The 25,812-nt window shown below is 35.6% G+C and overlaps 1 protein-coding gene across 4 annotated transcripts in view; it reads left to right on the top strand.

Annotated features, from left to right (window-relative positions):
* ERC1 (ELKS/RAB6-interacting/CAST family member 1) overlaps positions 1–25,812 on the top strand; it is a 425,945-nt gene that overhangs the window by 93,846 nt on the left and 306,287 nt on the right. For 3 of the 4 annotated variants that reach the window (XM_087814458.1, XM_016224828.2, XM_087814459.1), the window contains exons 4-7: positions 9,919–9,993; positions 15,012–15,167; positions 16,436–16,519; positions 19,529–19,696. In XM_087814458.1, the coding sequence (XP_087670584.1) occupies positions 9,919–9,993; positions 15,012–15,167; positions 16,436–16,519; positions 19,529–19,696 (483 nt within the window). The remainder of the gene's footprint in view (positions 1–9,918; positions 9,994–15,011; positions 15,168–16,435; positions 16,520–19,528; positions 19,697–25,812) is intronic. The other variant, XM_016224830.2, reaches the window with a different exon arrangement.

Genomic DNA, 25,812 nt, shown 5'->3' with positions numbered 1-25,812 from the left:
TTCTCCTTTCTGTTTCTCTTATTACCTTAAAGATTTAGCTCAAAATTTAATTCTTTTGTGAAGTCTTTTTTCTGCAGCTCTCCCTATATATGTAGATGAACCAATCATGTTGTAGTATACTAACGTATGTTTCTTCATTGTTCACTTAATAATTTTGCATCAGAGGTTTCCATTTTTTAATTTTTAAATTGCCAATGTCTGAAAATACACAGTGGGTACTCAGGAAATGTTAGTTGGATAAATTGAAATGTAGGCAAAGAAATTTAAACCTGGAGCTTACAGAAAGGTTAGCCTTTCCAGTTTTTTCCCCTGTGTGACCACTGGGTATTAAAACCTGATGAAAGTTACAAAACAAACTAAACCTCCAAACCAGTTTTGCTTATGAGTTTAGATATAGAAATTACAAATAAACCATTAGCAGATGGAGTCAGCATTATGATAAAAGGAGATAGTAAACTGATAATTATGAGATATAATAAAGGAATTGAGTAGAATCTAATCATGTTGGGGGAGAGGATTTCTGTAAACAGGGTAAGCATTTTTGGGGAAGTGCCCTTTAAGGGAGATCTGAAGAAAGACAAGGAGATACTCTTGCTGAGCATTTGGGTTAAATGCTTCATTTCATGAAGAAGCGTTGTTAATTTCAAAGGTTTAATGGGAAAGAGTTTTGAGCAAACAGCAAGGAGGCTAGAGGGCAAAAGTATATTGTATAACAGGAAGGCTGGCATCAGAGAGGTTGAAGAGGTAGCTTAGGGTCAGATTCATTTATTTCATTCATCAGATACTTATTGGGCACTAACCATGTGCAAAGCACTGGGCTATACCAGTGAATAAAAGAAAATTCATGCCCTTAAGGAAACAAAGTTCTTGCCTTCATGATCCTTGCAGATAATGCAACAATTTTACTCAAAGTATAAGAGAAAACCATTCCAGTGTTTAATCAAGGGAGTGATAAAATCTGGTTTAGCTTTTGAAATTTACTCTGGTTGTGTTGAGAATAAATGGGAAAGTGATAGTCAAGCGTGAACAATGAAGTTTAGTAAAGAACTTCACAGCTCTAACCTAGGTTCAGTGAATGGTGACGTGAAATGACTGTTGTAAATTGTATCACTAGTGTATCATGAAAGGCAAAAAGAATTGTGACTTGGCAGTGCCAGGATATCATAGGTTTTATTACTTAGTGGATTATTGTTAATCTTTTAAAAATCTGTATTTCGTCACTTCTAAGACTCACAGTTTTTTCCAGTTTAAAAATATAAAATTGAGTTAAGTCTTAACCCTTGATGGCATTTTATAATCTTTGTCAGTAAGGCAGCAGTCCTGCTCGATTTGGTTGCCTGTCATTCACAAATATAGTCATAGCTGTTCATTTTGTTATCACATTAGTTGATGGTGTGAGCCATGTTGGTATTTATTATTGACTTTAATTTGTTTTTCAATGTGTCTTCAGAATATTGCACGGTGAATCAACATTGAAACAAAAAGTTATTGGTGTGGAAAAAGTCGTAAAAATAGTTCAGAATGATACATGATTAAACTCTGGTTAAATAAGTAAAAAAGAACTCTTGCAGTTGGTGTAAAGTAAAAATTCTGAATAATAAAGCTATGTCATGACTTATTTGGAGCCATTTCCTCCTTTTCTTTCCAGCACATCAAGCAATAGTATGTCTTAAAATCAATGGAATCTTAGATTTGATGAAAAAGGGTAACATTAAAAGTGCATTTATAATCAAGTAACATTTGTGATTAGGTTGTCATTTTGTTTATGAACATGATTCTGTAGATAACAGGTAAATACCCTAAATAGAGCCAAAGAAGAAAAAATAAAATTTAAATTAAGCATTGTATTTTCTCTTTGTACCGAAATTATGTTATGTGACAATGTTAGGTTTTATATTGTTTACTGTAGTACCTTTACTTTGATTGATAGAAGAGTGAGGACCTCTATTGGACAAATACTGAATTACAGAGAAGACTTAGTGCTTGGGGCTTGTGCATATGGAGTTTTAACAAGCTTTATAAGTGATTCTGTTTTACACCAAAGTTTGAGACCCACATTTTGGTTCTCGGTCTATTAGCTATGGAATTTTTTGGATCTGCAATTCATATGCATATCAAGTATTGTCTATAGGCCAAATAAAGAATATATTTCAGACTTACGTGCACTCTCATCTTTTAAAATGTAGATGCTGGTGTGATGAGTAAAATACAGATTTGTTTTAAGGTGCTATTACATTCATTCTAGTTTTTGTCTGTAATATTTCAATCAACAAACCTTGTTAGTACAACTGTTAATCATGTTAGGGTTTGCAGAAATGTTTGAGGTTAAAAGTCCTAATATTTGACTAGGTTCTAGGCTAGAAATACTGAATCTAACTAGCATATCTGGGGAATGCCTGTCTCTATCACTGGCAGTTGTAAGGTATAAGCAGAGGAGAGGGGAGGAGAAAAATTAATAGAGATATATATAGATAACCTAGAAATAACAAAGAATAGGAAGAATTACAAAAGAAAAAGGAGTCCTTAATTAGTTTGCTCTTTTGTAGTGATTTTGGAAAATATGTATCTTATTCGGGTTATTTCTCCTCTTTTATTTTTGTCATTTGTTGCTCATTTCCATTTTTTGAAAAATCCTCACTCAAGGATATTTTTTCTGTTGCTTTTCAGAGAGAGTGGAAGAGGGTGGGGGAGAGAGGGGCAGAGAGAGAGAGACATTGATGTGAAGGAGAGACACCAATTGGTTGCCTCCCTCATGTTTCCCAACTGGGGGCGGGGATGGAGCCTGCAGCCCAAGTATGTGCCCTTGGTAGAATCGAACCTGGGACCCTTCAGTCTGAGGGCCGACGCTCTAACTACTGAGTCAAACCAGCTAGGGCCTAATTTCCATTTTAACAAAAGATACGTTTTCTCAGATTAATGCCATTACTAGAGATGGTAAAAGGTTGAAGTACAATGTTGTCTGACAGTGGCTGAGTTAAGATACAGAAAAAGTAGTGAGGATTTTTTTCTTTTACCCTTCCCTTTATTTCTGTCTTCTGTTTGTCATAAGTATAGTAAACCTAGAACTTGTGTGGAGGATTGAATTTATGAAACGACTTCAAAAGCAATATGGAGTTTCCACCCTTGAACCAAGGGTTTTAGAGGCTGATACCTTAAAGAAATTTCAGATATAAGCAAGTAGTACTTTTCAGTCACAAATACTCCTTTCTCTCAGTTATGTAAGTAAAAATTGGCTAACTTTGAAAAAGAAACTACTAAAAATTCTTTAGTGAATTAATGAGAGGAAATGAACACATTTTCTACTGTCAACCTCAGTTGACATTGTGGCAAGAGCCAAATAATTTTACCTGTACTTTAAATTTTTTTGAATGAAAATTTTCAGGCCAAAAGGATCTAAATGAAGTGAGCAAATAACATATTCTACTTCTTACATTTGTTTGAATAGTACATTCATTTCTATTTCCAGAGTCTCATCTCATTATTAACAAGTGCATGAGTCAGAGGCTTGATGTGCTCATTGGGAGCGGGGAGTGTTATCAGCTAACTGACTGCAAGATATGTTCATAATAATCTTTAATGTGCAGGCCTCTCAATGGAAAGTTTTTATGAGTGATAGGTTTTAAAATGTCTTAATAGGAAAGTTTTATGCCTAAATGGTTCAAAATACATCCTGGTTTCTTAGCATATGAGGATTTAAAAAAAATTCAAATGAATTTCTGTTTTCTTATGTTTTGCTTATATGCTAAATAAGGGTTAAAATGAAATTATAATAGTTTTGCCTTAAAGCATTTTGAAATTTACCTAATTTGGAATTAGATAATGGGGAAGTCGTCAGTTAAATTAGTTCAGTATCTGAATTAGGTAAAGAAATGCAGTTTTAATATTTTCAAGCGGATACAGAAATAGCAAATGAAAAACAAAGTATAGGTTACAGGATTTTATTAATAAAGATTATTTACAGTTAGCAGGATTTATTTGATTTTTGTTTACACATTTTAAAGTTTTATACTCATTTACTGAACAAATATTATTAAATATCTCCTGTGTACCCAGTTGATCACCTTGTTTACAGTGTGGAGAATTGATTAAATGTGGACAAACTGGAGACTGGGAGGAAGCTGATTGAGTTGTTTGTCTTTTTTTAAAATATATTTTTATTGATTTCAGAGAGAAGAAGGGAGAGGGAGAGATAGAAACATAAATGATGAGAGTCTTTGATCGGCTGCCTCCTGCGCACCCCCTGCTGACCCAGAATTTAATATATTGGAGGTGTGGGCCACTACTTTGAATGCCTCTGAGAATTTTAGGAAGATGAGGACAGAGAGGTGTCTATTAGATTTGGCAATTTATTGCTGCAATTTATTGGTGATTTTGATGAGTTGTTAGAGTGAAGAGGTAGAAGCAGCCAGATTAGTAAAGGAATCTTGTATGCTTGAAATATTTTACAGTTAAAAGATTGAATGGGAAGTGAGGGAGAGATAGCTGGTGTAGACCAGCAATTTTAAGGCTGGGGTATTTGTATACTTTGGCATTTACAAAGACTTTCCAGGGGTATGTGAGTAGCATGCAGGGCAGTTCCAGATTCTCAACTTCCATTTGTTAGTTAGTTGAGAACATACCTTCGAGTTCCTCCCTTTTGATTGAACTTTGCCCAGTCTAACTCCTACTCACTCTTCACTCTCAAGTATTCCTTAGGAAACTTTCCAAGATCTCGAGTATTATCAAGGTCCCTCACATTTTTCTCATGTTACTGTGGATATTTTTCTTCATAACACTTTTCACACATGAATCATACAGTTCTTTAAACATCATTTATTCATCTCACAAATATTTGAGTATACCATTGTGCTAGGTATTGGTTTGAGTGCTTGGTATATATCAGGTAATAAAAAAGAAAAAAGATCCCTGAGATAGTTATGTTTATCATAATAAGTAATATGCTATTAGAAAGTGATAAATGCTAAGCAAAAAGTAGAGCTTGGTTAGGGATATTGGAAGTGTGCGTTAGAGGTAATTTCTAATTTTAAATAAAATAATAAGGATAGGCCTCTTGAGAGTTTGACTTTTGAACAGACTTGAAAGTTAAGGGAAGAAGAAAGAGTCAAGCAGAGGAAACAATGAATGCAAAGGCCTTAGGTCAGGAGCAGGGCTGATGTATTGAGGAAAAGCAAGGAGGCTAATAGGTCTGGAGACCAAGGGGAGAGAACAGTAAGAGATGAAGCCGGGCAAATAACGGGGCCACATCACATAAGGCCTTCTGGGCCAGCATAAGGGCTGTGACTTTCCTTGAGTGAAATGAGGAGCTTTTGACATTGTCAAGCATGTTTGACTTCTGTCTCAAAAAGAACACTCTAGCTATCCTATTGTGAATACGGAAGTCAACTTCGGGAGACTGTTGCTATAATCCAGGAATAGGATACTGGTAGCTCAGATCACTATGGCAGTGGAGGTAATAAGACACAGTTGGTTTGTGGAGACATTTTGAAAATAGGAACAACAGGATTTCCTGATAGCTTGGATGTAGGTGTAAGAAAAAGGAGACTCCTGTTTTTGACCTAAACAACTGGGTGGACACATACCATTAATCAGGATGTGATAGATGAAGCAAGTTTAAAGGGAAAAACTTAGGAGTTCAGTTTTGGACATATTAACAGTGTGGTATCTATCAGATACACTCATGAAGATGCTAAGGAGGAATGGTATATACAAGTGTGGATTTCAGCAGGAGGTACAATTTAGGAGTCACTATTAAGTGGATTGTGTCAAAAGTTATGAGACTGGATGAGAACACTAAAGGAATTAGTAAGTTGGAGAAGAGACTAAGGTTTGATGCCTACGGCACTCCTAAGAAGTTAGGCAGAAAATGAATCAGTAAGATAGGAAGAAAAACTTAGAGTTTGGAAGCCAAGGGAAGAGAGTATAATAAGGAAGAGGGACTGAGCAACTATGTCAAATGCTGCTCATAGATCGAGTAAGCTGAAGACTAAGGATGAATCATGGCTTTTAGCAATGTGGAGGTCATTGGTGACTGATGAATTGTTAGGTGATTATTTGGTTAAAATTTATTTTTTCATGGTAGACTAAAAATTCCATGATAAAAGGGATCATATTTGTTATTTCTCACTACTGTATCTCCCAAACTTGGCATAGTTCCTGACGTGAATAAAGGAATGAATATGTAGGTCCCAGAATCCCTAGGTGGGCTGAAGAACTGGGTCAGAAGTTATATAGCCAAAGTCAGTGCCTCCCCTCAGTAATGCTTCTTTATTGGTTTGGTGAGGACGGTTCTGCTCTTGGTGCAGGGCACAGGCACAGTAGCTTGTTCTGTTGACATCACTGACAATGCTCACAACCACTGGAACCTCTGCCATTCCCAAGCCTGATTGGAGTGATCAGGTTATGTGTTTGGGCTTTGACTCCAAGAAAGGCTGGGAAAAACAAGCATGTAGCATTTTTAGCTCCTATTGTGGGAGGTAGACTCTACCTTAAAATGTGGAATCCCAAACATAGAAAGATCAAATAGCATTGGCAAGAGAGTGATAGATATCCATCCACTTTAGGGCTAGAGAAATAGGTTTTGCAGGTTATCCTTGAAAGGGTAATAATCAGATCTGTGGGATTAGGGAAAAGGGCTACTTTGGATGGTTGCATGTGCAGGTTTTTCACTGAACAAGAGCTTCCTGCTGGTAGAGCAAGTGGGGCCCAAAACTCAACCCATGTTTCATGGTAAAGTTGCAACTACCCCAGAGGTATTGCTTTTATCTAAGTCACATTAAGTTACTCTGTGGAATAGTGGAGGCCCTGGATTGGGGCTATAGAATTGAGAAGAGTTCCAAGGAAATGTCTGTCTGCAGGTAAGATAGGGGAAGGGGCAGAGACTAAGCATTTAAAGCTAGGATAATTCTGTAATGGAAGCCAGTCAAAAATTTTAAAGATGTTCCACCCTTAAATCTATCTATGGTTAAAAAAACAGTCACCTATTAGATGGATTCCAGAGAGGATGTGGAGTGTAACAGCTATTAGATTTAGAAACAAGGAGATTCTTTATTCAATATTTCAGAGGGAGTGGTCCAGTAGAGCAGCGAAGATGGGAACTAGCTGATAATTTATTCATTTATTTGTTCTTCCATTCATCCAACAAAAGAGAAACGGATGTGGAGGAGAAATAATTATTAATGATTATATTATTATGTTAAAGAAGAAAGTTATTTCAAATATAATGTAGTGAGTGTTAAAGGATGGCTATGTAGCATGTGGTATGAAAAATAAGAGGAAGAGCACATAATTCAGCACAAGAGTAGGAAGGGGTTAAAAGATTCTCTTTACCTAATTCTTGAAAGTTTGGTAGCCATTTGTTATTCATTCATTTGACACTCATTCTTTAAATTCCTGTTAAGCACTTACCAATGTACCAGCTACTGCTGTAGGCACTTTGGATTCATCAGTGAATGAAACAAAGACCCTGGCCCTTGTGGAACTTACATTCTTATAGGGGGAAATAGATAATAAACAGAACACATAACAAGTAAACACTGCATAATGTGATAGTGGATAAGTGCTATAGGACAAAGGAAAAGTAGAGGATGGTAAAGGGGAAAGGACATGCGGGTTCTTCTGTTAGTTTTAAGTTTTAAAATAGGGTAGGTTACACTGAGAACATTAAGCATTGTTTTTATGAAAGATTTCAAACTGACACAAAAGTAGTGAGAATAGTATAATGAATCTCAGTATACTTATCACTCAGATATTCCAGTTACCAACATTTTGCCACACTTGCTTCATGTATCCCTTTTTTCTTTTTCTTCTTTTCTTCACCAAAGATTTTAAGGCAGATTTCTAACAGGATGTAATTTACCTCTGTAGACTTTAGTACATACTTCTAAAACATATGGACATCTTCTTGCATAACCTCAATGCAGTTATCACAACTAATAAACCTAATAACATAGAAGAGATACTTGAGCCACGACTTGAAGGAGAGGAAAGAGAGTTTGGGAAACAAGACGTCTGGTGTAATGGTCCCAAGGAACTGGAGAATGCCTAGCGTATTTGAGGAACAGCAAGGAGTCGAGTATGGCTGAAGCATAGTGACTGAGGGGAGAGTGGTAAGAGGTGGGGTCTTGTAGGCTACTGAAAGGACTGTGGCTCTACTTTGAGTCAGATGGGGAGGCACGACAGGGTTTTGAGCAAAGGAGTAACAACATCAGATTGGTGTGTAAAAGGGGTACTCTTAGTGTTCTGTTGAGAATATTCTGTAGGGAAGCAAGGTAAAGAGTGGAGAGCCTGATTAGGAGGTTGTTGTTGGATTACAAGGTATATTTTTATTAGTGACTCACTCCAAGTAGTAGCAGTGGAGATGTTCATAAAGTACTTGGATTTTGGATATGTTTGAAGATGGAGTTAACTGGATTTCCTGACTGGCTGTGGCTTGAATAGAGAAAGGAAGGCATGAAGAACATGCATTGGTCTTTGACCTGAGTAACTGGAAGGATGGAGTAGGTTTTGGGGCCACTACCACGAGTTTAGTCTTGGGCATGTAGAGTTTGAGGTGTGTGTTAACATATAAGTGGGATACCTAGTTGAATATTTAAGGCTGGAGTTAGGGAGAGAGATAGCAGAAAGCATAGTGTGTGTTAGGAGTGGTTTACACCATAGATAAACAGCCAGATGGGGAATGTGGGTATTTGGAAATTACTGGTGTTGAAACGTTTCCTGTTCATAGTTTAGAATTTTTGTCATTTCATTAGGACTACTCTTTCAGGAATAGATAACTCAGAGAAGTTTGCAGTTCTATTTTGTTTCTCTCAAACTATTCTTCCTGGTCAGGCAAGAATGAGTAAATTAGGTGAAAGGTAAAATTAAAGTATTATACAATTCTATTTCTTTTTTTGTTATCCTCACCCAAGGATATTTTTCTCATTGAGTTTTAGAAAGAGTGGAAAGGAGAGAGAAGGGAGAGGGAGAGAGAGAGACCCTTACATGCCCCAACTGGGTTCAGGAATCGAACCCGCTGCTCTTTGGTGCTGGGGCCAATCTCTATCCACTGAGCCACACCGGGGCTGGGGCTGTACATTTCTTTTTATTATGGCTAAGCACTGTCATTTGGAAAGAATTCATTTGTGTATTCTTTGGGGTCACTAGAGTCTGTCCCAGGATACTTTGGAAGTACTGGCAAACTCGGAGACATTCACAGAATATGACAAGAAAATATTCTGAGGTGTTCTGGTAACTTCAGGCTGATACTTGGAGACCCCAGTTGTGATATTACTACCATTGCCTCCTTCCTTCCAGAACCCAAACTCACTAAAATTTGGATTAAAAAATAGCCATGTTTTTCTGACATTTTCTAAACATGAACTACTTAGGAAACTTGTGCAGCGGTTTTACCCCTTTTCTTTCTACTTGTAGCCCCACTGGAGAGATTTTCATCATAGGTAGCCAGGTGGTTATTACTCTGGGGGTGGATGCTATGGAAAGGATGTTGTCAACACTAGTGCTTGTGGAATGCAGGCTAATTGTGACTGCTTTTATTTCTCGTTTTTAAAAGGGAATATTTCTAATCCCCTTTTTGGGTCATTTGGAGTTCTGATTATATGTCTTGGAGTCATGTGGAAGATTGACACACCAACCTGGGGATGTGCTGTAGTTTCAGCTGTTGTAGTAGCTGGGGTCTGTATGACTAATTTTAAATAACTAGGAGTTCAGAGATTGGAACCCTCCTATGCTTTCTTAGCCTGAATGCAGTCTGTGGGTTACCTTCTTCACAGAGAAAGGTCAGGGAAACAGAGAAGGATCAGGGTGTCTTACAAGGCTCGAGTGACCATCTTTTACACACAATTACTCCTTCTCCCTCCCCCCCTTTTTAAAATGAGAGTGAAAAAAAGGATACTTACTCTTTTTTTTACTTCTCTTGTATAGGAGATGCATCGGAGATTTGAGAACGCCCCCGATTCTGCCAAGACAAAAGCTCTGCAAACTGTTATTGAAATGAAGGTGAGAATCTAATAATCTTATGAGTCATTTTACACATGTAAGTGATCACACACTGTCATGTGTGAGTTTTAGAAAGTGGTATGTAATAATATTTTACTCATTTTGCAAATTGAAAAGAAATAGTAAGACTTAATGAAAATGACACTTTAAAAAGAACTTTAGTCTCAGTTGCTTTTAGTTGTAGCATGTAACTCAAATTGGACAAAAAGGTTTGTCCACAATTTCTTTAAGTCAGCTATTCTCAAACCTTTTGATCTCAGGACCCCTTTATACTCTTATGATAGACTCATTTCCTTCATTTTTAAGAAAATATCTGCCAAATATCAAGTCGGAGTAACCATAGTTTGTCTGTTCTTTCTAGTAAAAATAGCTTACTATGAAAAAAGTAGCCAATTCAGTTTCAACTCGAAGCACACAAGTGCTGTTCCTGGGAATAGTCATTGTACTTCTTGCAGCAGAAGTGCCTAGCTCCTTCCTGTTTTATCACACAGAATATTAAAAAGATGTGTGCTCAAGGTTGAGATTTATTAAAAGTAATAAAGTAACAGGTCATTAAGTTAGGCAGTCTTTTAAAAATTTTCTTTCTTCTTTTTTTCTGTGAGTGCCTGACACTGAAGAATACAGTGACTACTGTGGTTTGGTGCTATTGCCTGTTGTCCTAAGGCATTATTGCTTTTATACCTTGGGTGAAAATGTTAACAAATGTTAACACAATAGAAAAGGCAAATAAAGTGATAGTATTATTAAGGAAATAGTTTTGACTATGCAGCCTTACTGAAAGGGTCTGGGGGACACCCTCAGGATTCCACAAGTCATACTTTGAAAATCTCTGCTTTAAGTTAATGAGTAGTTAGAAATCTTCAGGCTGTACGATATGGCAGTTGGTGATGAAGAGCTTGCCTTCTCAGTTATATTCCTGGATTCAAAATCTGGCTTTACTTGATCAACTGTATGACACAGAGCAAGTTACCTAACCTCTCTACACCTCAATTTGTTTATCGATAAATTGTGGTAGTAATAGCACCCATCCCATAGGTTATTTTGAGGTTTAATTAGTTAGAAGAGTAAAACACTTTGAAGAGGACCTGGCACATAGTAAACATCCAGTCATTGTATACTGCTGCTGCTGTTATTTTTTTTTATTAACATGTTCTTTTTAAATAAAGCTAAAAGATTCTTACAGATAGGGACACCTCTCTCTCCCTCTCTCTTTCTCTCTCTCTAACTTCATATCTCTTAAAAAGTTTGACACTGTGTTTTGCATTATGGGCCTTCATTTAATATTTGTTGATGTGACGAGTATTTAGTTTTTGGTATATAAATAGTTTTCTATAAATAGATGCTTCTCAAGTACAGTTATAAGAACTGTTCTCTTAATTTGTATGATTTCCTCTAAAACTTTGTTTATGTTGTATACATCTTTATTCTCAATGGGGAAAGGATTTACCAATTCCAAATTAGTAGATTCTGGATTCTTTGTAGCTAGTCAATTAGTAGTCTTGAACATAATCTTGTAAAAAACCTTTAGAAAGGTTTACTTGAATGTTCCCAGTTCCTTCAGGTTTATTTATAGATGTTATTTCCTGATCCCTGTTAAAACCTAAGACTAAAATACATCAATAATTTTGTACCTACATTCACAAAATTATTTCACTTACCTTTTGGGGTAAGTGGGGAAGTGTAGTGGTATTAATTCGTAGTGGATCTATTTAAAGTCCTGTTAGCCTTTAGCCATTTTGCTAAGAAGCAAGAGATTCTGAGATTCTGGTGACTCAGTGGGGTCAGGTGGACATTATGCTGAAATCACGACTGAAATAGTTAAGTTGCTGAGAGTGTGGCATGAGCCTGACAGAATTACGATGATCTAGAATAGTCTTTGGGGGAAATGAGAAAGAAAGATAAATGATAGACAATAAAAGAGCCCAACAGTCATCTTCAAGGTGATGTAATTTTCCTCCTCCTCCTTCCCCCCCTTCTTTTTTTTCTACCCCTTTCCCCTTCTCTTCTCCCGCCTTCTTCCTTCCTTTTACCTTTTCCCTCTTTTCTATCTCATGCTTCTTCATTTCTTTCTCTATTTTTTTTTTCTTTTTCCTTCAGCAGGGGAGAAGCAGGGAAGAATTACTGTACGGCTCTAGGGTTAGAGTTTTGCTGGGTAGATACAGAAAAATTATTGGGATGCAAATGAATTGAGAGTGATGGTGAAAGAGTAATTTGGATGATCAGTCCAGGAATGTAACCTGGATGGGAAGAAAGAGAATTTAGAATGGACTGATAGGTTGGGAGAAAATGTAAGAGTTAGGGAAGCGGAGATCTCTGTGAGGTTGAAGAACAGCAGATAATGAGAGTCCTGGTGTGACAGGCCTGGGAAGAGAGTCCTGGGTAACAGCAGGCTCCAGAGTGTAGTCTTATAAACTGGATAGTTAAAATGGACTAGAGGATGAGGTCAGTGGAATTAAGGACATTAAAGAATTCAGACATTGAAATCCTAGGTTGGTGGCAAGAGGCATTTGAAGGGAAGATTGGTGCCGAAGCCAGGTGCCAAAGGCTTCTTAAAATGGGCAGGCGTAGCCATGGCTGGGTGGCTCAGTTGGTGTATGGCATTGTCCCATACACCAAAAAGGTTCCAGGTTTGATTCCCAGTCAGGTCGCATACTGGAGGCAACCAATTGAAATTTCTCTCTCACATCAATGTTTCTCTCTCCCCCTCTCCCTTCCTCTCTCTAAAATCAATAAAAACATATCCTTGAGGGAGGATTAAAAAAAAATAGGGCAGAAGTCCCTTGATGGCTGCAGTGAGGAAGGTAGAGTGAAAAGGAACTTTAAATATGAGCTTCAGATAAAGGGGAACAGCGTTGAGGAACCAGGATGCCCACACTTTTCCCTTGTTCCCTTGTGGTGCTGGAGGATTAGTGGCCTACACTGGAGAGAGTTCCGGAAAGTTATATCCTTTGGGAAAGCCATGTTTTACTTGGAATAGGGAGACAACTTTTGAAAAAAAGTTGAGGAATTGGAAATTTATTAAGGAACATGATTTCACTAGGCTTAGTGGGATTGGTTGGTTAATGATGGAAGACCCAGGGCTGGAGAAGTACAGAGCAGTAAGATGATAAGGAATTTATTTACTTAATTATTATACATGCTAGGAGTAAGAAACCTCACTGGAAGGACTATCCCCAAATAAATCCAGCCTGAATACTGTTTGAGTTGGTGCTGGAACTAGTTGAGCATATCAGGCATTAATTTTCTGGCCTGATTTCAGAGAGTAGCCTGGCAGGTTCTTCTTCTGTTCAGCCTAAGCCTGCCTCAAGGCTTTCAGAGCTGCAGTTGCGGTCCTTTTCTGGGGAGAAGCTTTTATGTTGCATGATTTGGTAGTGGGGGTGCTGATTTGGTAAAGAGCTGCCTCTCTGTCTGTGTTGGGGTTAGGGGAGAAGATGGATAATGTTTCTTGGCAAGCTCCTTGTAGGGACTTTGTAGAGGTGTAATTTGTGTGATGTGCAGAGCTGGAGTTCTTAGCTGAAGGCTATTTTGCCTTGTGTGGAGGAGCACCAATGGTGCTAGAAATACACTCTCTCCTTCCACTGGCCCTCTTTCATTGCCACCCAGGCTAATGTTCGAGGTGAACCACATTTCACTTTCTTTCATTTGTGGGTTAATCACATGCATGTGCCTAGTATTTTAGCCATTTTTGAGGGACCCTGATAGCTCCAGGAAGATTTATAGTCATCTCAAAAGTGAATTTTCAGATAGTGCAATTGAAGTAGTTACCTGAGGCCCAGTCATTTTAAATGAGTAAATAAAAATCCTGGCTTAGGTTTAGAATGTCTCTGATTTTACTGATTAATACATTTAATTTTGAACCAAATGTAAGTTTAATTTGAATAGATTTGTAAAAGAAAGTTTTTGTTGTGATAATTTTAAAGGTAATATAATGCAAGACAGAGGAATACATGCTTCTCCTCTCTCCTGAACCTAAAAATAGCTAGTTGTAGTTTTCTCATGATAAATCCTTTAACTTTTATCTGCATGCTTTAAGAATTATTACAAGGAAAGTCAACTAGCAGTCCTCGAGCTAAAGTGCAACAGGAAGTCATTCTCAAAATTACCTTCTAAAGGAATGGTTTCTCTAAAATTCCAAATAAAATAAAGCTATACTTAATTTATGATCTTTAAGATCTTTATTTCTTAGATGAATAAGCATATGCATTATTGATATAAATGTATTCGTTCTGTGTAGTTTTTCTATAACTGACAACATATAAAGTGATCTTTCTGTAATTGATGACATCTAAAGTAATCACTAGATACTGTCACAAACAAAACCAAGACATTGAATATAGAGGGATATTCTACTAGGAAGTGATTTTTGTGGTGGTCATGATTTACAAGGACAATGATGTTTTAAAAATTATTATGAAATATTTCATATGTATGGAACAGTATAGAGAAAAATATTATGAATATGATAAACTCTAACTGTTAATGTAATTATTTATCTCTTTGTTTTTCTGCAATGGTATGTTGTAAAATCTTAATTTTTATAAATATATACACATTATTGTATAAATCTTTGAAACCTTCTTACACATCTCCCCCCTCCTTTGTGGGCAGAAATAAACCCTTTAGAAGTCACCAAGTAATATGATAAGATATTATATCTGGAAAAGGTTTTACTGTTAATATTACAAAAATTTTCACTAGATAGTTGTCCACCATAAAGTACAAAAAAACTTTTACCAGTTTTCGATTGCTTTTACTTCTTTAGTTAATTGTCTTAGCTTTAATCGAAAGGGTGCAGATGAGAGGAAGAGATAGAGGAAAAATCATATTACAGATATGAGTCCTCCTCCTTCCACCCAAATTACCATAAAGGTTATATTTTAGAAGTTAGGTATCAGTTGCTAGACAGCAATTTTCCTGCATATTTATTTTTATTAAATTTAATATCTCTAAGACTGGGTTGTTTAACTTCTCTGATTTTTCGTGAATACTTTAATGTCTAAATCTTCCATTGTCCTCAGGATTCAAAAATTTCCTCTATGGAGCGTGGTCTCCGAGACTTGGAAGAGGAAATTCAGATGCTGAAATCGAATGGGGCTTTGAGTACTGAAGAACGGGAGGAAGAAATGAAGCAAATGGAGGTCTATCGGAGTCATTCGAAATTCATGAAAAATAAGGTAATGGCATGTGATACTGTAATTTTAAAAATGAGGTTTGAAAAATTGATACATATCCCTAGGTCCTTGGTGATGATAAAGGACTTCACCCTGTTTTATCAGACTTCAGGGAAGAGTACTACTAAAATAATTCTTTCAAGTGGAATTTGCCCAGAATTAAAGTTGGAATAATGGATGTTCTATAGTTACTTCAAGTTTTCACTTAAAAAAAATTACCTGTATGAGGAAAGTATGTATTTTTACAGTTTAACATTTCATGTCTATTAGTATTGCTGAGATGATTTAGTAGAATTACATCCAGATGAGGTTTTCTCACTATGTGAGACATCTAGTTCTCTACCTCTTGTGAAGTATTTTAAAAGCCAAAACCTTAAGAAGTTGAACCCAGATCTTCCCACCTCCCCCCGCGCCTTTTCCAGATATGGTTGAAATAAAATCATGTTTTTCCTTCAAATACAGTTCCATAAAGGAAAACCATTTGCTCTGTCCCTTGGAGAAGATCCATTTGTATCAGGTTTATTGTTTCCCATGTATGCTTCAGGTGTATGTAAAGTAAGATAGGTATCACTGATGTCAAGCTGTATTTGTAAATTCAGTCACAATATTCCTTCCTTAGATCTAAGGCCATTTAGCGTGATTCTATAAACTCTTTAGGCACATTGAGGATTTAGTTTATTGTAGTTGTCAATTTATCAGGTTTGTTGTGGTTCAATTAAAAATCATAATTGCAGCTATAAAATATTACCTAGAAAATAAGTATCCCCCCTTCCTTCTACCATATCCCAATTGTATTATTCCCCAATTTCTTAGAAGTGAAAAGTGTAAGGGAATGACACAGTTATAACTCCCCCTCCAGTTTCTGGCTTCTTATTGTGGTACGCATACCTGGCATATAAATTTGTAGAATATTCCTCTATTATTGTAAGAATCTGTTGTTAATGACATGACTACTGCCAATTTCATGTTAATTAGAAAGTTAAAAATTCACATATTCAAACTTCTTTTTAGTTTGGATTTTTCACCCTATTTTGAGAACTAAATATACAGCAATATAAGCTCTGCTTCCCATTTGCTGATTAGCACATTCCAGTTAATTTTTAAAATCCTGTGAAAATAGAGAAACCATCTAGGGTCTTTGATAGAGGGAATGAGGGAAACAGATTTGATTGTGTTGTATGTTACTTTTATTTCCAGTTACTGCTCTGGCTCAAAAGCAGATAAGACCTAAGTTGACACATAAATAAAAAAGAATAACAATGTCGTGACAGGTAGAGCAACTGAAGGAGGAACTAAGTTCGAAAGAGGCTCAAGGGGAGGAGCTGAAAAAGAGAGCGGCTGGTCTTCAGGCTGAGGTCTTTGCCGTAAGATTTATCCTTTTGTGTGCAGTGATCCCACAGTGGGACCCTGCCAGCTCTGGCTTCTGGGTGGCTTATACTTTCATTTTCTGTGGTTGGCAGCTTTGCCCAGTACTGGTACTAACCAGCCTGCTCTGCTCTTTAACCAACACCTGTTCAGCAGTTTGAACCATATGTCACTTTGTGTGCAGTGAGCCCCCACATGTTCTGGAAGCCCTGTACCTGGTTCTTTATTGTTGCTGTTGTCACTGTATGGGTAAAGCTTGTTTTTTCTCAACTTCTTTTCTGTTACTAGAGATTTGTTGGTTTACATGAATGGTAGTCTCTTTTTCTTTTTAGGTATATGCAGATGTTCTAGTATTTATTTGAATTTGAAATTCTTGAGTAAAGTGCTTTACCTTCATATACAGACACAATCTTTAAGTCTATTTGGTGACTTTGCAGCAAATGTTTCTTTCTTTAGAACAGATATATAGAAAGTAATTAGCTTATTTAGAGTTATCTAGTAAATTAGATAATTAAAGTCTCTAAATCTAGTTGTTTTCTTTCTAAAGAACTTAAAATTCATTTCAAAATATAATAAAATAGCTAATACTTGAGCACTTATTGTAAGCATTTTATAACCTACTAAGGTAGGTATATTATCAACCCCAACTTATAGATGAGGAAACTGAGGTAACAGAGTGGTGCTTAGGAAACACAGCTAGTAAGAGGCAGAGTTTGATTTTTACAGTAAGTAATCTGGTTCCAGAATCTGTGCTGGTAAGCTCTTCACTCTACTGCCCTATCCTAGGCTGTGCACACGTGTCATACAAGTGTCAGAAAAACTGCTTCTGAAAACAATTGTGGGATAAGACTGAAATACAACATTAAAAAAACCTTTATGCTAATTTGGTGAGTTTGCTGTTTATGGACCACTTCATAGTATAGGTAGGGAAGTGAAATACTTTGTCTGAAAGAGTCTAATTTGGTTTGTGGTAACTATGTATTGTCTAGAGGAGAAGTTAATCCATAACTTCTCTCTTTTCTTTTTCTCAGCTACTATTAAATCATTTTTTGTGTGTGTGTCAAACAACAGGCTAAACACATTCCATACATTATTTTGTTTAATCTCTAAACAGCACAGTAGAACTGGTTCATTTTCTTCTTATTACTGATTAGGAAGCCAAGGCCTAGAGACATAAAATAATTACTCAAAGTCACACTCATCCTCGTGTGTGAGAAACTGCAAAGCCTTGTACTCCTAACTTTTAAGCACAATTTGTGCTTTGGAGCTCTGCTTTCAATTTAGAATATTTTCTTCCCTTTCTCGGTTTCTATGGTCAGTATAACATTATTTGAAGATTAATAATACAGATGATAGGAAACTGAGATTTTATATTTGTTTTTGATCACATGACTAGAGGTAGCTGGAAATTTGAGAAAACTTTAAGCCATAGTTCTTTAGCTGAGGAGTGATAACACTTTGAATGTTCCTCTTGAATATTCATTCAAACAACAATTGTCTTTTAGTACATTCTGTATGTTAGCAATAGGATAATACTAATGTTTGATGTTTGTTTGTAAAGAAATGTAATGAAAGACACTATACCATTACAGTATGTGGTAACTCCTGGTACATATCTATACAACAGGATGAAAATAGTTGCCATTTACAATTATCTTCCACTGATGTCCTTAGTATCCTCAAGTACTTTGCATGAAATAAGTACACAAATATTTGTTAAATGAATAACTGTATCTGTAATTGGAGGTTTCATGCATATGGGAAAAATGCTTGTCTTCTTGCGAACAGAAGAGTAAATTAGAAATTTATTTTTAGGGCTTTTTAAAAGTCTAATTAAAGTAAAGTTTATATTTCTTCATGGGAAATTGTTCTGAAAAGATTTGTCCCTTATACCTATGATTATTACAGTAAAATACTTTACATATATTCAATTAAAAAAATAAAAAGTACTTTTTGTTTCATCAGTGATACTGAAATTTCTGACTTCTTGTCATATTTCTGCTTACAATAATTAATCCGTCTTTCAGTGCACAGTTACCTTCCTAGGCAGTAGACATAATGTAAAAGCAGATCTGATTTCTGTTACTTTGACGTACATTTAGAATAAAAGACTATTTAGGAAATTTTTAGAAACACAGAAATGCAAAGGAGATGTTAGAAATAAATGTTTTCTAAGTTAAGATGAGAGAAACTTATAGGAAAATGAATGACACCTATTGACTTATGGATTAATTTCTCTGTCAAATTACACATGTAGATGCTTACAGAATGAGATTTATGCATTCTCTGTTTAGTTGAAATGTTATGCATTACATTTAGTTGGAATGACATGTTGTAGGTGATCTAATTTTGTAAGTGGAATCTTTTTAGGTCAATACTCTCAATTCATCAAAATTATAAAGTTTTAGAAAGCACGTATTTATAATGTCTTACAATACAAAGTGGCTTTTAAGATAGGAATTCTATGTGAACTTTTGTTTGAGAATGAGAAAAATCTTAATGAAAAAATACAAAATACAGCAGTGACAGCTTTTGAATTTAAATTTAAATAGCAATACTAGGAGGTTTCTTTTTTCCTTCTGAATTATACATCTACACTAATTCTGCTCTATGTTCTGAAAAGGTCTGACTTCACAAAATGAAAAATTTTATCAGAACAGTGTTGTTTATATTCTTACTACTGCATTATAGCAATCTAATTTATTGGGATTTTTCTCCTTCCATTCCTTTTCTAAGGGATTTAAAAAAATGTTTAAAAGACACAATAAATGAAAACTGGAAATTTCCCTATTAGTCTAATAAGCTTTGTGGGGCTTTTTTTGGTGGTGGCAGGGGTGGTTGTCTATGATTGGGTGATGCAAAGAGATGAATTATGTCCTGTCATAAAATTAATGATTAATGCTGCTTTAGTTTCATATTTAGTGATTTAGCTTTGTCAAAGATCCAGATCGGAGGTGGGTGTTTCGTTTTTCCTTACCATGTTTTGTTTTTCTCTATAGATTGGTCAGGTGAAGCAGGAGCTCTCCAGAAAGGACACAGAACTACTAGCTCTACAGACAAAGCTAGAAACACTTACGAACCAGTTCTCGGACAGTAAGCAACACATTGAAGTGCTGAAGGAGTCCTTGACTGCTAAGGAACAAAGAGCTGCCATCCTGCAGACAGAGGTAAAAATAGTCCTGGGATTTGCAAGGAGTTGATTACTTGGCACCTTTTCATATGTATTATTACCTGTGCTCTTTTTGTTATGCTTAGATTTGGGAGATAAGAATAATATTATGATTAATTCTTTAGCAATATGATCAGTTATTGTACTAAAATATAACCATTTTGTTTTTGGATCTAATATATTTGAACTGGTGCAGTTTATATGTTTTTAATACGTTGGACTTTCTCTCAGTGTACCTTAAATTAACATGAATTGAAAACATAGTTGTAAAAAAGAAACCTGAATGAAGTTTTTGTTCTTAACCATGGTGAATCTTCTGGTCATGAATGGCAGTGAGCTTGGTTAAAATAATCCTGTGTTTGGATTATTAAGTGTTCTTAATTTCTGATATTGTAAATAGCATTAAATAGGCAAAAGTGGAATCTAGAAATGTTCTAGATACATCTTGTTTTGAATTACAGATTATTAGATACTGTGCCTTTATATCCTGTTTGAAAATAAAGTTAGTATTTTTAGAAATCTTAGATTATCTAGTCTGTCAGCCCTGGTTTTAGGTAGGAATACTTGAAATATTTCCAGGCAGATGAGAATATCATATTTGCAATGAGAAGGAATTGATGATGTTACTTGGACTTCCTATCTTAATGCAAATATTTTTAAAAGGTCTCAGTGAAATAGGGAATTTAGGTAGGAATAGGTAAATAGTTCTGCTTTACAGAAGAAAAATAAAGCATACAGTGTGGATTAGTTTTTCCTTTTCTTTTAAAGAACCAGATCATAGATAAATAAGGGCATATTTTATGGAAAAAAGGAATGGGGAGTAAAAAGAATGCATAAAAACTATATCATAGACACCCAGAAGATCAGAATCTTCAAGGGAGGAGGATTGTGAAAATGACCAAAACTATTTCATGTAATATTTTTGTACCATTTGGGACTTTTTTGAAAATGAGAGATTTGAATGACTTGTTTGTAATTTTCCTTACATCTTAAATTTTTAATAAAATTTTAATGTTTCATTTTATTATCATATCAACGCCATTCTACCTTAGAGAGATATTTTGGGTATAAATAAGTCTCATAGTTAATAAGAGTCACAGTTACTGAGTTTGAACTTTTAGCCTTACCACTTACCACCCAGGTGCATGATCCTGGGCATGTTGTTTAACTTCACTGTTCCTCACTTTACACATTTGTAAGATGAGTGCCTACCTTATAAGGTTGATGTTAGGATCAAACTAGTTTATTCATACCCAGTGCCTGCCACACACAGTAAGGTCTTTGTATGTTAGTTATTGTCATCATGGTAATTTTTGTAATAAAATCAGCTAATATATAACTTTTAAAATGTTACGAGAACATGGTTGGTTTTCTTTTCATGAGCATAAATTTTATATAGAAGATCTGCTCTTTCATATTTTATTAAGCTAAATTTAGATTTATTTAGGGAATTTCAAATATAAAGTTATCTGGAAAATATTACTTGCAGAGGTTACTAATTTATGGCTTTATTAGTTTTTTACTTCAGCAACTGGTGTGTATGCAGTACTCAAAAGGGTCAGAAGAGGGTGTGAGTGTTTTAGACATGAGGCTGCTCCCAAGTTTACTCCTGTGATAACTTTGGATAGAGGTGGCAGGTGTATGAAACAGAGAACCAGGCAGTTGGTTAATGATAATGCAAACATTTAAAAGCTTGTCACAGTCTAATAAATGACTCTTTCCTCTTGGCAATCCATCCTTCTCTTTGTATCACTCTCAAACAATGTTTTTATTAACTAGGTCTCACACAGATGGGCTTGTGATTGGTTTCCTGTAGCACAGAGAATAAAGACTATATTTGTGGTCATTCTTGAATGGTTTTTATATTTGTTTTTAACTATTATGGGAGTAACTGAATTTCAGTGATTACCTCATAAGTTACTAGGACAACTGCTCAAATATATCTGTCTCATCCTAAAATATAACACTGTATAGCTAACTTTCCTTTGAATTTGGGATGATTATATGAATGTAATATACCTGCTTATTGGCATTTGCTTTTTTCCCCTTAAATTAATCTGGTGACACTTGATAAGAGTCACTTTTTCCAAAGCAACATTCTCATATTAGAGCCCATAATAGGTAGTTTGAATCAATTCTGAAAATTCATATCTTTCTGTAATTTGATATGAATTAATTTTGTCTTTCTCTCTGCAACTATCCTAGACTTTGATTTAACTCTCAAATCACTAAATTCAGCACATATGAAAAAGAACATGGATCAAGGAGTTTTTAAAATTTCAAAATTCTTTAAGGAAAAAAGGGATATTGGAAAAGATCTAATTTTCTTTTCCTGTTCAGGGTCCAGGGAATGAGGCCCTCTCCTGTTTAGCAATGTGCAGTATACAGTATCTATAGAATTGCTCCTTTTTATGAACATCTCTTTTAACCTGTTGACCTTCACAGAGGTAGTCTGAATTTAGTGACATGGTGGTCAAAAGCATGGCTTCAGTGTCAGACCTAGGATTGAAACACAACCCTCTATATTTATTAGTTATGTGACCTTGGATGAGTTGTTTTACCTCTTTAATACTCCATGTCCTCATCTGTAAGTGAGGATAATAATAATACCAACTGCCTAAGGTTAATATGGCTAAAGTAGATGTAAGATGTATAATTGTGTAGGTCTCATCTGAATTTGGAGGTAAATATTAAATATCAATGGCTTAAAAATGAGAAAAAACACACCTTAGAGTTTACAAATAATTTTATTTAATTTGATCTCTATTGTTTTATTTACTCTTGAGAGTATTGGTATTTTTCTTGCTTTGCAGTTAAGAATTATGTAATGTGTTTTATTAGCACATTACTTTTGATTGGCACTTAGGACCAGTCTCACTAGTAACCCAGGGACTTTGAGTATTGGTTAAAATGTTTTCTGGAATTTTTCTATTTTATGCTCACTTTCTTGTTCCTAAATATTTTTTTTGAAAAAAATTTAAAATTATTTTATATTTTTATTGAACTTATTGGTGTGACTTTGGTTATTAAAATTATATAGCTTTCAGTTGTATACCTCTATAATACATCATCTGTATATTGTATTGTGTGTTCACCATCCAAAGTCACGTCTTCTATCATTTATCATCTCTTTACCCTCTTCTACCATCCCCACTCTCCTTTCCATACTGTTGTCTGTGTCTATTAGTTTTTTGTTTTTTTTTGTGTTTTTTTCTTAATCCCTTCACCTTTTTCACCTGGTCCCCAATGCCCCACCCTTCTGACGGCTGTCATTCTGTTTCTCGGTGCATGAACTAGTTTGGGATACTTTTCAGGTGACTGTTTCTCATATTGTTCTGCCCCACCACCACTGTGAGGAGTGCATAGCCCCATAAGAGTTACGGGGTAGCGTTGGGGGCAGGTGGTATAGGGTAACCTTGGTGTGCTTTTCAGGCCAACTTGTGAAGATTAAGTGACCAGCTTTTGAATGCTCCCTCCTCCCTCCACATCTCCTCTATACCTGAGCTGAAGGATAGCTGTAGAAAAAGAGCTTTTGCAGAGCAGAGGTGCTGATCATTATACCAGAGGCTCTGGCAGGCTTATTTCCTGCCACCATCATTTCCCCCCTTCAAATGGTGAGTTGACATCACTCACAGTGGTGATGGGGCATTGTCTTGTTTAGGGAGATGTAGATCATGATAGGCTTAAGAAATTGACAGAAAATATAAGTGTAAGTACAGCTGTTAGTACACTAAGAGAACAGAAATGAAATGTACATGTTTTAGGCCATCAGTATAAAATGCAGGTTATCCAGTTGAGAATAGAAAAGAATTGGGGGAAAAGATGGTGGGTAGACACCATGAAAAAATTTGGCTGAAATAATTATGAATAACGGGAACAGCAATAAATGCAAACAAGTTAATCTTAGGTCAATACAAAATCTCAGTTGGGCTGAAAAATATGGTATAGATATATATTGTCAGTAGAGTTAAAATAAGACCAAAAAAAAAAAGACAGCCAAATTAAAAATAAAATGGTAATAAATGGTATTTATTAAAAAAATAAATGGTATACCAGGAAAATATGACTCCCCAAATCCACTTCATTTTAACACTAATTATTTATTTATTTAAATATGTTTTTATTGATTTCAGAGAGAGGAAGGCAGAGGGAGAGAGAGAAACAACCATGAGAGAGAGACACTATTGATTAGCTGCCTCCCACACACCCCCTACTAGGCACTGAGCCCGTAACTGGGCCTGTGCCCTGACTGGGAATTGAATTGGTAACTTCCTGGTACATGGGACGATGCTCTGACCACTGAGCCAAACCGGCTGGGGCTAATTAAGTTATTTTTAAGGCAGAGACGTTATAAAGCACACAGAGCAGTGTTATATACTGAAAAAAAGGAGCAATAGATCAAGAAAATATGATTGTGAACATTTATACATCTTAGCAATATGCCTTCAAGTGTGTAAAACAACAATGGGGAGAGACAGATAAATCAATAACTGCAGTTGAGCATTTGAACATGTTCCTTTCAGAATTTGATCAAACAAAGGTAAACAACAATTTAGAAAATTTCAATAACATTAATAAGCTCAAATTAACAGGTATATATAGAATCTTGCACTGGCAAATAGAGAATAAGCAATCTTTTTAAGAGCTTATGGAAGTCATAAAAATCAATCATGTACTAGGCCAAAGAGGAAGCGACAACATTCCCAAAAATCAAAGTCACGTGGACTGTGTTCTCTGATCCCTAATGCAGCAAAATTAGAAGTCAATAATAAAGAATTAGAACAGAAAACCAAAATAAGTTTGGAATCTGAAAATGTACTACTGAATGACCCTTGGATTAAAGGAGAAATATAAAAATTTTAGAAGTGAATGATGAATGACAATGAAAGCATTACATATAGAAATATATAGAATAGGAAGTAAAAGAAAATCTATGGGTTATAACTAAAGCCGGTTTCAGTTGGAACTAATTTTCTTAATTAGTTATTGGGGCAACATTAGTTAATAACATTATGTAAATTTCAGGTGTACACCTTTATAATACGACACCTATATACTCTATTGTTTGCTCCCCACCCAAAGTCTAGTCTCTTTCAGTCACCTTGTATTTGACCCCCTTTACCCTCTTCATCCTTCCTCTACCCCCTTCCCTCTGGTAACCACTATTCGGTTGTCTGTATCTATGAATCTGTTTTTTTGTTTGTGTGTTTGTTCACTTGCTGCTTTTTGTTTTATATCCCACATATGAGTGAAATCAGATAGTTCTTGTCTTCTTCCACCTGATTTATTTCACTTAGCATAATACTCTAAAAGATCCATCCGTGTTGTCACAAATACCAATATTTCATCTTTTCCTATGGCTGTGTAGCATTCCATTGTATATATATACCACATCTTCTTTATCCAGTTATCTGTTGAAGGACACTTAGGTTGTTTCAGCATCTTGGCTATTGTGAATAGTGTTGCACTGAACACAGGGGTACATATATCTTTATGAATAAGTGTTTTCAAATTGTTCGGGTAGATAACCAGAAGAGGGATTGCTGGGTTATAAGGTAGCTTTGTTCATTTTTTCTAGGAACCTCCATACTGTTTTCCTTAGTTGCTGCACCAGTTTACATTCCCATTCAGTATACAAAGGTTCTCTTTTCTCCACATCGTCTCCAACACTTGTTATATTTTGTCATATTGATAACCATTCTAACAGGGGTGAGGTGGTATCTTGTGGTTTTGATTTGCATTTCTGTTGTAGCTAGCAAAGATGAGCATTTTTTCATGTATATATTGGCTTTCTGTATGTCTTCCTTGAAGAACTGCCTATTCAGGTCCTCTGCCCAGTTTTTAGTAGGGTTGTTTGTATTTTTGTTGTTGAGTTGTCTGAGTTCTTTATATATTTTGGATATTAGCCCCTTATTAGAGGTATCATTTATAAATATCTACTCCCATTTGGTTGTTTGCCTTTTTGTTTTGTCGATGGTTTCCTTTGCTGTCTCAAAATATTTTAGATTGATGTAGTCCCGTTCATTTATCTTTTTCTTTTACTTCCCTTGCTTTTGGGGTCAAGCTCACAAAAACCTTTCTAAGACCAAGATCCATAAGTTTAGTGCCTATGTT

This window comes from Miniopterus natalensis, chromosome 2 (genome assembly GCF_054644295.1).
Source record: "Miniopterus natalensis isolate mMinNat1 chromosome 2, mMinNat1.hap1, whole genome shotgun sequence".
In the NCBI taxonomy this organism is placed as follows: Eukaryota; Metazoa; Chordata; class Mammalia; order Chiroptera; family Miniopteridae; genus Miniopterus; species Miniopterus natalensis.
This window is presented reverse-complemented; position numbering and strand designations above follow the sequence as displayed.